Source organism: Exophiala xenobiotica (assembly GCF_000835505.1).
Source record: "Exophiala xenobiotica strain CBS 118157 unplaced genomic scaffold supercont1.1, whole genome shotgun sequence".
Taxonomy (NCBI): Eukaryota; Fungi; Ascomycota; class Eurotiomycetes; order Chaetothyriales; family Herpotrichiellaceae; genus Exophiala; species Exophiala xenobiotica.
In genome coordinates, this window is record NW_013562494.1 from 2,337,737 (window position 1) to 2,349,816 (window position 12,080).

The 12,080-nt window shown below is 51.9% G+C and overlaps 4 protein-coding genes across 4 annotated transcripts; 1 reads left to right on the forward strand and 3 right to left on the reverse strand.

Annotated features, from left to right (window-relative positions):
• The first annotated feature begins 417 nt into the window (after nt 1–417).
• On the forward strand, nt 418–1,757 carry PV05_00907 (uncharacterized protein). Its single transcript, XM_013465838.1, has one exon. The coding sequence runs from the start codon at nt 506–508 to the stop codon at nt 1,487–1,489; it is 984 nt and encodes a 327-aa protein (XP_013321292.1). The 5' UTR covers nt 418–505; the 3' UTR covers nt 1,490–1,757.
• Nucleotides 1,558–3,895, reverse strand: PV05_00908 (uncharacterized protein). Its single transcript, XM_013465839.1, has 2 exons — nt 3,281–3,895; nt 1,558–3,203 (listed from the first exon to the last, which is right to left on the reverse strand). Exons 1-2 carry the CDS (start codon nt 3,357–3,359, stop codon nt 1,633–1,635), a joined length of 1,650 nt encoding a protein of 549 aa, XP_013321293.1. The 5' UTR covers nt 3,360–3,895; the 3' UTR covers nt 1,558–1,632.
• Nucleotides 3,896–5,032: 1,137 nt separating this feature from the next.
• Nucleotides 5,033–6,230, reverse strand: PV05_00909 (uncharacterized protein). Its single transcript, XM_013465840.1, has 4 exons — nt 6,000–6,230; nt 5,869–5,910; nt 5,579–5,777; nt 5,033–5,489 (listed from the first exon to the last, which is right to left on the reverse strand). The coding sequence occupies exons 1-4, from the start codon at nt 6,054–6,056 to the stop codon at nt 5,203–5,205; spliced, it is 585 nt and encodes a 194-aa protein (XP_013321294.1). The 5' UTR covers nt 6,057–6,230; the 3' UTR covers nt 5,033–5,202.
• A 946-nt stretch (nt 6,231–7,176) lies between these two features.
• On the reverse strand, nt 7,177–11,556 carry PV05_00910 (uncharacterized protein). Its single transcript, XM_013465841.1, has 4 exons — nt 11,126–11,556; nt 7,782–11,077; nt 7,617–7,721; nt 7,177–7,521 (listed from the first exon to the last, which is right to left on the reverse strand). Exons 1-4 carry the CDS (start codon nt 11,441–11,443, stop codon nt 7,272–7,274), a joined length of 3,969 nt encoding a protein of 1,322 aa, XP_013321295.1. The 5' UTR covers nt 11,444–11,556; the 3' UTR covers nt 7,177–7,271.
• Between the last annotated feature and the right edge of the window lie 524 nt (nt 11,557–12,080).

Consider the following 12,080-nt stretch of genomic DNA (forward strand, 5'->3'; position numbering starts at 1 on the left):
GCATGGGGGCCCTGATCTACCAAGTCCTGACCCATGTATACCACAGTAGTTCATCCGGAGTTGGTGCCACTATGATATGCAGAACGAAGGCTGAACCCCGCTGTCCTTTGCCTTGGGAGCTCCTACGGGCTGGTGAGGCCCCCCAGTACCCTGATAGGCTAGGCCGTGAAACCGGTTTGCTTAGATTGCTCTTCCAAGTGGGATGAGTAGGAGGGGAAGATAAGTCGAACTTGGCAACGAAATCTGATGGTCGACATTGACTCCGCTGATGCTCAGCTGCTGCTCGTTGCGTCAGATGACTCCCCACACTGGGACGACACGGTGAGAAGGTTGATGATTGATCCCGGGCAAGGATTTGCCTTGGGAGAGCGGTTGGGAGCCCTCAAGGAGGCGGACATTGATTTTTCCCCTCCACCACTTCCACAGGCAGCTTTTCGAAATCTGCATCGACCTCACCCAGTTGTTGAACACCTTGTGAAGATTCCCTCTGTTCTCGGCATTCTCAATGGCAAACGCAAAGCCCATACCTGACGAAGTCCTCGAGGGCTGTATAGCCTACAATCCCGCACTCCTGCCCAGCTATGGCTATAAACCCAGCCTGGCAGCCGGAATCACTTATTGCGTTCTCTTCAGCCTCGCACTTGCTGCGCATTGTCTTTACAGCGTCCTCAACCGACGATGGGCGAACTACTTGCTGGCCACGGGAGCCCTTGGGGAGCTCATCGGCTGGGCAGGTCGCACCTGGTCATCGCAATGCCCTTACAATCAGTCCGCCTTCCTGATGCAAATCGTCACCTTGGTCATCTCGCCAGTCTTCTTCACCGCTGCGCTCTTTGTCATGTTGGCACAACTCAGTGTCCAGAGAGGGGCTCAATATTCGCTGATCCCGCCACGACTCTATCTCTACATCTTCTGCACCTGCGATGTCATTGCCCTGCTCATTCAAGCCGCAGGCGCAGCCATTGCCTCCCACGAGTTCGATACGCAGGGTGATCCGGAAAAGGGCACTCATGTCGTCGTCGCTGGGCTCGGATTCCAACTGGCGGCAATGACCGTCTTCTTCGGTTGTTTTCTGGGTTTCATCGTCCGGTCCTTCAAGCAGACTTGGCCAAGGCATGAGGTGGTCCTGTTGGGGTCGATGCTTCTCAGCTTCATATCTCTATACATTCGATGCGTATACCGGACAGCCCAGCTCGCAGAAGGCTGGCTAGGTTACCTCTCTCGGCATGAGCGGTTCTTCCTGGCGCTGGATGCCGCTTTGATGGTGGTCTGTGTCGGTATATTTGTTCCTTTCAATCCAGGAACCTTGCTACGGCCCGAGCATAGTGTTAGGGCTCGCGAGGGGGCTGAATCTGCTTGGGGAAGCGGCACTTTGCTTGGTAGACTTCGGCGAAATCGCACCGCTGATACGGAAAATCACAATCCCACTGCCGCAACGACAGATGCTCATGTGACGGACAACCCATCAGGGGATAACAAGACAGGTTGAGCCGTCCATATTTGCGAAAGCCGGATTCTGCAATAGGCGTGCATGTGAAGGTGGTATAGGTAATGGTGGCATGAATGAGATAAGCGAGGACATGAAATTCGAGTTTATGTCATATTCAAGTCCTGGAGCACATAGCAAATACTTCAAATTGTGCGTGACAGCAGCTTCCACGCAGTGCGAACAACGACCGCTGGACCAAGTACAACAAGGGCATATACGAAAAGCAGATCGTAGTTCTGAGCTTTCCAGAATGACATCCTCGCGTCAGCCGTCTGTAGATGTGCAGGTCTGAGCTCACGTCTGCTCCTTCTCGAACTGTCCGTCTCGCTTTGTCCACTCGTCTTCCACTCATCGTCGTGCTCATTCCAGTCAGATCTCAGCTCATGGTCATACATCAACTCCTCGATCAGATCAGCAGCATATGTCTTTTTCTTACTTTGGATGGCAGCAATCCTTTTCAGCCTTACGCAGTTCCTTTTGACGGTGCCATCAGGGTCGTTGACCAGTGTGGCAAGCTTATCGCATAGTTCGGCGGGAGTGAAGCTGTTTTTGTCAAGCCCCAGACCAACGCCTGCGGCACGCAGACACTTTTCGTGTTTGAACTGGTCGTTGAAGATGGGCATGCCCAGTACGGGGACACCGTGAAAGACACTTTCATACACCGAGCTGGATCCGCAATGTGAGATGAAGGCCACGGTGGATGGATGGTCGAGGATAGCGCGCTGAGGAGCCCATGGCAGAAGTCTCCAGTGCGTGTTACTAGTAGTAGTACCGTCTTGCAAGATTTCGTGGATCTCGGGCCCAAGAGCCAAGGTGGTGTCGACCTGCTTTCCTCCTCTCTTGATGGCCCACAGGACGCCATCGACGTGTCCAGACGCCAAAGCAGCCTGAACGCCTCGGGCGATCTTGATGAAGCGTTCACCGCCCATGCTCACATGAGTGCCGAAAGCAATGAAGACCACCTTCTGATGCGAGTTGAGAAAGTTTGCCGTCCCTGCATCCAAAGCAGGATAGTCTTCGTAGAGGATCGGTCCGACCGGGACCACCAGTGGTGGCAACGCCCTGGGCACGTCCAAGCCGAAAAACGCGTTGATGAGGTACAGATGACTCGGCTTCCGGACCAGTCCTGCAGCTGGCAGCCCTGCTTCTCTACGTAGACGTCTGCGCCATAAGATATGGTGCCGAAGTGAAAAGAGCATCTTGACGGCAAACACCTGCTCGTAGATTCGATCCAATATCGAGGCGTGCTCACTGGTGAGGCATTCCAGTTGGAACCCGGGGATGCCTGGCATGTAGCTGGGAGATTCAAGGTTGAATGGGACTTGAGGATGCATGGTCGCCAGAGGGATCGAATACCTGTCCGCAACGTCCTTGCAGGCTTGGAGGTCGAGAACATCGCCGAATATGAGGTCAGGCCGATCTTGGTGTTGTTGGACAAGGCCGTCGAGAGACCTGTGTGCCTCGACCCAGAAGCCTTCCATGAATTGCAGGACCTTGAGCATGTCCGCGCGGCCTTTGCTGTCCCTGACGTCGCTGTCCTCCAGGAGATGGTGGTAGACTTCGTCCTCTACGGGCGTGATGCAGCGCGCAATTGCATCGACTCGAGAGATGAAAGGATACTTTTCCATCATGGTGCTCTGCGAACCTTCGCAACACGCGAGCCGGATCTCATGTCCACGAGAGTGAAGGACTCGGCACACCTCCAGTATCGGGACTGTTCCCCTGGGAGTCAGTAACGAGCGTTTTATGGCAACGTGCAGTAGACAATGTGTAAAAGGTATTACGACTTACACGCGTGACTCCATCTTCCCACGGTCACCACTGCCAGTATGCTTCTCGGTGGACTTGTCGGGGCTGACTTGACGGACATTCTCTGAGCTTGCTCCGAAAAGTACAGAATCTGACAAGCTGTCTAGACTGTAGGGCTCATCCACAGGCCTATGGAGTACCTAAGTTGCAACAGTCACCCTGAACCGGAGAGGACTCTGAGGCTTAATCAACCCGCTCACACCTCAATGCGAATCCTGCGTACACACCCTTGAATGCGCTTGGCAGGCAGATTCCCGTTGTTCAGAAAGCATTACAGTACCAACAAGACGCTGGTGAGCAATGATCTGAATCCACTCTGTTCTGCCCCCCTCTGCATTTGAGCTCACAGATCGGTCCCGGCTTGCCAATATTTCTCACACAGTATTCCGTACTCCGTTATGAGTGGGCTAGTTTCTGGACCAAAAGATTTATCGTCACATACGGAGTATGGCCCGAAAGGAGCTGATGTGATGTGGTCTGGCAATGAGGTGCCGTTTTGGTTCGCAGGCATTGTCAACGCCCGGGAACGCTGTCTTCTAGCCGTAACAGGAAAAGGTATTCGAGAGGAGGAAGGATTGTTCCTCGCTTGTTTCCCGGTCTGACATTGTTTTGTGTTACTTGTACAATAATGCAGCCTTGCATTAATTTATGGAACCAACCCTTGGTCTAGACGGTCAATGAACAGTAGTCGTACGAGTATCAAGGAAAGCGTCGCCTTGTGCAAGAGTAAATTTTGTTGAGACGACTAACCACCGGAATAGGAAGTAATGGATAGAAACGGTCCCTGGTAGCGGCCCAGCATGCCGTGCAGATCATTCCTGCATGGGAGCCCATGCATCAAGCACAGGCGGTCTAGCGTTTGACATTGAGCCAGGGCAGGCTATGTACTTTGGTAAAGCAACGCAGGATCACCCATGCGGGCGCCCTTAAACGATGATGAGCCTCAAGCGCGGGACAAGGAGTCAGACCAGACCAGACCAGACCAGACCAATCTTGACACGGAAAACTGCACGTGAAGGGCCGTATGATGGTTTCATGGCTAGTGGGGGTGAGATTTCTAAGAGACCCGGCTCCTAATCACGACTAAAGAGTTGGCATGCAGGCAGTCTACGGTGTGCATGTTGAAACGGTCGAGCTCGATTGGCAAGGCTGTCACTCCTCGTCACTGCCGACCCTTACAGCCGTACTCGTATCACGGTAGTACATATCCAAGTACAAGTGCTCGTCCTGGTCTACATGGATAGCTGTTCCGAGGATTTCCGCTAGTGTATCCTTGCTACTAGTGCGTACTATGCAGCAAGAGTCGCTAGCACTGGATGGCTAGACGGAAATCCTGTACAGAGCTTTACTTGTCGGAGTTAGTCGTCACACCGGAGCTCTAACATCGGGATCGACAGGGCTAGTGATGCTATCCGGGTCTAAGCTCTAACTAGCGAGGAGTCTAATGTGACTACTGGACCAACCCCTGGAGACACCCAGGTGGGAGGAGACTCTATCCGGAAAATCCCCTCCAACTGCCCCTTCCACATCTCAAAACGTTAGATTGAGGACATCAGGATATCCAACTACTGTCCAGGAGTAGAAATTGCCCTGTTCGGGTCCTCTGGCTGCAGATCCCATTGTCGCATTCGGTTTCTCCCATCTTGAATGGCATACTCCGTGATCAAAGCTGCATGGTCTACACGGCCCACACGGTCCTTTGTCGAGCGCTAAGCTTTTCATACAGCCTTCTACGCCTTCGATCTAGTGGAGATATGGTAAGGCTCTGGGCTGCATCTGATAAGCAGGTGCTACTTGTAGTACTAAGTAACGCTATCAAAACTTCAATTCACTGATATCCATTCCCTTTCTCACATGTGTAATGCTGACCTGCTGGGCGCTTGCTACATTCGAAACCGTCACTCTCAGCCCATGTAGTCATACACCAGACGGCCTAGCTTGCATCCCCCATCCTTTGTGACGATACTGCGTCTCGTATGATAGCGTTTTCCGTCGATGATTTCGAACCCCCATGTCTGCTCTGCCGTCCAGCCGCCTTCCTGGCTGACCATGGCCGTATGCAAGTGCTGATCCTCTCCCAACCAAGAGCTGGGGGATCCATCCGCAAGGATTTCGGCGTCCAGAAACGCAATGTCTGCGTCTGACAGGGCGCTCAAGGTCTCGACCTTGCCGGAATAGTAACGGCCCCGATCTGCAGAATGCCGGAAATTGAGTCAGACACAAAAGAAAATGTGATACGGCCACCACACACGTCCAGGAGCAAGGACCAAGGTCACTTACTTTCGACCAATCCAAAGGGACCGTTGCTCTTTTTGAGCGGCTGCCAATCGAGAACTCGCTGGTCCTGGCCTTTGATCCCGGCAGGGCCGGATAACTCGATGTCGAGTTGCGCTTTCCCCTCGACATCGATCATTTCCTTAATCACAAGCGTCGGAGCGCCGGCGGCCATCATTTTGCGAATGAGCCAGTTTATCCCTTGCTGGTCAAAGCCATGAGAAGTGAGTTCAAGAGTTGACTTGATGCGACCACACCGCGACAGGGTGACAGTACGACAAACGTTGTGCACTTACCAGCTCCAACAGGGGGAGTATGTCATCGGACAAGCCTTTGTTCTTTTCTCACAACAGTCAGCAATCTAGTATCCCTGGATCCCAACATGTGGGGATGTCTGCAGCCCTGCAGTGGGAAAGAAATCGCTCACCACTTTGAAGGTTCCTGTGAGGTTGCCAATCTTGATCTCGTCGGGAGAGGCCATCATCGATACTTTCTCAGCGTAATGGAGTGTAGGGGTGTAGCCAATGGTGTTGGTGAGAGGACCTCCAACAGGAAAGTCCAAACTACAGGATTCTATCCTTCACGGAGTATTCGCGCACAAGGAGAAAGCGGGATGATGTTGTTAGTCACAAAAAATCCAGTCTCGATATTATAACCGTGGTCGAAAAGGCAATAACTAACCTGCTCTTAGGCAGTGAAACAATTCTTGGCAGAGACCTGGCACGACCTGACTGCTGGAATTGACCAGGGGTATCTTCTTCAAGAGATCCACCCTTCACATGCCGCTGGAGCATGTGCCTTGGAATTGATGTGCTATCTAAGATACGGAGTAAGGAGGGTCAGCTCGTCAAAAGGACTACCAGCACTGCCATACTGAACAGGGCAGACCATTGTTCGTACATACTACGTAGTACAAGTGGTACCTATGTAGCAAGGTGAGTGGAGCCTTGATCGCTCGCCGCCGGTGGAACAGCAGCAGCTCACTTTTCGAAAGGGAAACAGGACCTTTCGCTTAACCCTCCCTGCACCCGTCTGTTCTGGACCGCCTATGTATGTCATTCAACCCGTGTCCAAGCGTAACGCAACGTACCGTGCTCGTCCGCGTACCGAAATGCTGTAATGCCCAATACCGGAGCCTCGTTCGTCGATCCCACTATCAAGGGATATCTATACTGACATGTGCTTCTCGCTTCTTCGCAGTCAAGACCCTCCCATTACTAGTATCATCAGAATGCAGCATAGGACATAGTACCATTCGCCGTCCTCCGAACTATTGAATCCTGTGCACCTGCACGGGGTGAAACAAGGCCAGTCAGAAGGCTTGAGAGCAACACGGATATACGTCTAAGCCATGGCGCTGCGGTGTCAGAGTCTTTCTGCATGAGAGCTACATAAGACAAGACTACGGTTTAGTTAGGACTTGCGTGGTGTTCACACCGGGCCAAGGGCATGTGTGCGTGTGTGGTTCTCTTCCATTGAGGTGTTCCACATAGACCTTAGGTTACTAACGCTAGGACTCCGTATGCAGGCACAGATCTTAGGAAACAAACGAACGACACCCAGAAGAACCTACTTGCAGCAAAACAAAGTATCTAGTACTATACGCTGCTTGAAGTGTAGTTTGTGAGTGGTGGGTATCTGGTTCAAGAACCTAGAAAGTGGTAGATCTATCTGAAAAGCACACCAATAGCATAGATACCTACGAGGTACCGAGCCTCTGCAGGCTTACCAATTCAGCATAGCGGCCTCCTGCGTCCATTAGTGATTTGTGAGTGCCTTGCTCGGCAATTGCGCCATTCTCAAGCACGTAGATGTGATCGGCGTTCTGAATGGTGCTCAGTCGATGGGCTATGGCGATGGTGGTACGTCCCTGGGACGCCTGATTCAGGGCAGCTTGGACCATCTTCTCCGACTCCGAGTCAAGAGCTGAGGTTGCTTCATCCAAAAGTCTGTGGTAATAGGTTGAAGTGTCAGTAGCGCTGGGCTTGGGGGGAAACATTTCATGGTGGGTGGTCCGGAACTGGAAGAGCATGACGATACTTACAGAATCGAGGGATTTCTCATCAAGGCTCGTGCGATGGAGATTCTCTGCTTCTGTCCGCCAGAGAGCAAGACTCCCTTTGTGCCCACCATTGTGTCAAACCCGTCACTAGAGAGTATTTAATTAGAAAATGGCCCATGTGGGAGATCGTGACAGCGGTGGACTTACGGAAGAGAGATGATGAAGTCGAATATGTTGGCATCCCGGCAGGCCTGGTAGAGAGCTTGCTCTGAGGTTTCGCTGCTTGCTCCCAAGAGAATGTTTTCGCGGATGGTGCCATGATAGAGGATCGGTTCTTGGCTGACAAGTGCGACGTGAGAGCGATACTGGTTGATATTCAAAGATCGGATGTCCTTGCCGTCAACGAGAACACGTCCAGTAGAACAGTCGTAGAACCTCTCTAGAAGAGAAATGCAGGTCGATTTTCCGCTTCCACTGGCCCCGACGAGCGCGACATATTGGCCCGGCATGATTTTGATATTGATGCCTCGCAAGACGTAGTGGCTCTGTCCCGGGTAGCAGAATGATACGTCCTGGAATTCGATGGTCCCCGTCGCATTTTGAACGGGAAGACCCTTACTAGACCATGTATCGATGGACGGGTTACGGTCACATATCTCCTTCAGAGACGCAGCCGCAGTGCGAGCCTTGGCCACGTCTGGCGTCGATGCGAACATGTAGCCTGCAGTCTGAGCACTGAAGATGACCTCGGTGAAACATACAAAGAACTGGAACAAACTGATATCGCCCTTGCTGATCAGAGTGCCACCGTACCAGAAGCCCAAGGCTATACAGAAGAAGGGAAGCGCTTGCGAGGCAGCGTATAGCATGGCGGAGTACAGGATCGTCTTGAGAGCTGTATGGCTTTGGGCGGTCAACTGCAGGGTATAATCATCGAGAATGCTTTGTTCCCGTCCGAGAGATGCGACAGTTCGTATCGAAGAGAGCGCTTCACAGGCGAAACTTGCTGATTGCTCGTACGCCGCTTTGGACTTGGTTTCCGCGTAGCTGAGCATGTAGAAGCGCAGAAACCCTGAGGCCAGGAGAAATGGCACGGTTGCTGTGCACACCAAGCCAAGCTTCCAGCTGAAAATGATGGACAGGATGATGGCGGCAAAGATACAGGTTGACATGGACAAGATTGTCCCCAAAATCGGCCCGCTGAGGCCGGCTATGTTTGTGGTTTCCGTGGCAAGAAATGATATCAGGGCCCCGGTAGTCTTGGACTCAAAGAATGAGATCTCCTGTCGCATGATTGTCCTGAATGCAGTGTCACGTACCCGAAAGAGCATTCTCTCCGAGCACTTTGCAAACGCCCGGTCCCTGCAAACATTGACGATAAATAGAAAGATCCCAAGCCACAAGTACATGGCCGCCCAGAAGTTGACATCATGTCTGAGTTCATGGTAGAGCCGAGGAGGTTTGGACATGGCCCTAATGCACTCGGCAAAGAAGATGGCTGAAGTTGGTGTGCCACTTCCTCCAAATATGCTCATTAAGAGGCCAATTGTCATCCACAATTTGTCGTCTCTGTTAAACTTGAGGATAAATGGGATCAGCTGAGTGGTGCCGGGGGCCTTTTTGTTTGTCCTCGGTCCTTCGGGGGCACGATATGACTCAATGCTTGCTGGAAGCAGGACACCGTCTTTTTTGGGAATCTGCTGCTGCGCAGCTACTCGGTCGTCTTTCTCAATGTCTGGATAATCAGGAGGAGCAGGAATATCAGTCTTCTCGTCCAGATCTTGCCTAATTTGTTGAGCTTCCACCAGACTGAAGTAACTGCTTCGTCTCTTGATGAGATTTCCATGCGTGCCTTGCTCAACGATCTTGCCGTTCGCTATGACCACGATATTATCCGCATCTCTGATGGTCGAAAGCCTGTGAGCGATAACGATTGTAGTCCTGCCTTGCGCTGCTTTGCTCAGGGCATCCTGGACTAATGCCTCCGAGTTGGTGTCCAAAGCAGACGTCGCCTCATCTAGGATCAAGATTCCCGGGTCACGGATAATGGCTCTGGCAATCGCTATTCTTTGTCTTTGACCTCCAGATAGTAGAGAGCCTCTCTCGCCGGCACGTGTCTGGAACCCAGCTGGAAGATTTCGGATGAATTCAAGTGCATTTGCTTTTGTAGCGGCATCCATCATGAGACCATACTTCTCCGGCTGGGACAGATTGTCGAGCCTGGAGCCTTGCAAGCCATATAAGATGTTGTTCTCGATGGTCGTGTCGAACAGGACCGGATCCTGGTCCACCAGTGAAATGTGCTGACGGAGCCACCCTATGTTCAATTGTTGTATGTCGTGACCTGCCACCAAGATCTGGCCGTGTACTTGGGGATAGAAACGCTCGAGCAGGTTGACAATACTGGACTTGCCACTCCCTGATGGGCCTACCAGCGCCGTCGTCTTTCCAGCCGGAATATGCAAGCTGAAATTCTCCAGGACGGTCACATTTGCTCTGGAAGGGTAGACCAGCTTGACGCCGTGGAAGTCGACCGTCCACTCGTCAGGCTTGACCAGCAGCTGTCGCCCATCGGGAGAGAATGAGTCGAGAGGTGATTGGCGATCAGTGATGGCATACAACTTTGTCGCAGCTGCAACCCCAGAAGCAAAGGCCTGCAGGTTTGGGGCCAGAAATCCCAAGGAAAACGCTCCGATGATTGTTGCATAGATCACAGTGACAATCTTATTCAGACTAATCTCGCCATGCACAAGGAAGATAGAGCCAACCCAAAAGTTCAAGCCATAATTCAACATGATGATGCAGGCCATACCGGCAATGGATATACCGAGAAACGTTTTGGCCATTGTGCCAGCACGCTTTGCATCACGAATGTAATTTCTGTAACGGCTGGCAAGCTGCTCTTGAGCGCCAGATGCCACTGTCACTCGGATGGCGCTGATAGCCTCTTCAGCAATAGTGCTTCCTAGGGAGAAGGACTGTATCGACTTCCTAGTGTATTTGAGCATGAATCTGGACATCGTCGCCATGACCAGTGTCATTGCAACCACTGAAGACAAGGAGACCAGGCCCAATTTCCATGCAACATTCAGTACAACTATGAAAGCTGCAACGAATGTTGACAGTGCAGTAATCGTGTTTGCGACCTTTTGGGAAATGGCGTCCTGGATGAGATTCGTGTCATTGGTGATCCGTGTGGTCAACTCGCCAGTTCCAAGGTTATTAAAGAAAGCCATGTTTTGACTCAGCGCGGCCTTGAGATACTTTTGTCTGACTCTTTGGGAGATTCTGTCACCCACAAGGGCAAAGCCAAACGTGCAAAGGAATATGGCAAAGAACTCTCCGAGGCCCAAATAGACAAAGTCCAGCGTCAAGCTTGACAGATCGCGTCGGAATTTCAGAACGAGACGAATGTCCTGAATAATGTTCCCGACATAGGTGTCATGATGATGGAAGTGTTGAGTAAAGTCGTTCAGCTTGCCCGCCAGACTGCCAAAAACCACCTATTCTCCCGTTAAAATGTTGGCAGAGAAGCTGAAGACAATGCGTACCGTCATAACAGGCAGGATTGCCCCGCCAGCAATTGCCAGCAGAGCACTCGCTGCCAGAATAGCAATGTCGCCCCAAGTAGCATCGCGATAGAGTCTCAGGAACCCAATTTGAACATCGTCGAGCCTCTGCTGTCGGCTCAGGATTTCTTCTTGGTGGTCAAGATCGGGCGCTGGGACATCCGAAAGAACTGTTGTTCCAGCCAAACTGGTCTCCGTGTTCATTATAACGAGTGCGGTAAAATATCTTGAAGCGAGTGTGGGCTTGTCGCGGCGTCTAAAAATCTGATATTGAGGTTGGCTGTTAGGTTTACCTCTCATCAACAACTATATGGGAGCCCCGATCCACCAATCCCGGTACACTTTGCGAAACAAGACCGTGATCAGCAGGATGCTCGTCTTAGTCATCCACATCGGTAGAGACTCTTGATTATTCGGGTGAAGATCATGCCAGGAATATCTGCATGAGAGGCCTGGCAAGCGGATGCACCCGCACCATTGCGACAAGCACGTCAAGTTGGCGCTTGATTCAGCATCCGAAGTCGGGGCCCGCTTGTGAATGCCCAACCTGTGCCCGGCCTTGTGTTCCTTGGGAGGATCCTTGCACATGTCTTAAGGCTGCCTGGATGAACAAACATGTGGGCCTTGTTCAGAAGGGGAGCCTCGAGGTACGGATGCTCAAGACATGCCTTGAGGTTGAAGACCTCATGATGTTCGACACCGTCCACTTTTGCTTGGTGGGAGATTGGAAGGGCGAGCGATAACAAGATCTGCAAGTGCAAGTTCAACTCGTTAGCATTAGTGTGAGAGCAAATCGGAAGAGGAACTAAAATGTGGGATAGATCCTTGCTACTTCGACACCGAAAACAGGTGCTCAGGTAATAGCCCTGCAATTCTTGGATGTAACGTTGTCCACTCGGTTGGTTGTCGAGATACCCTACCTGGCACCCTGGTGCGA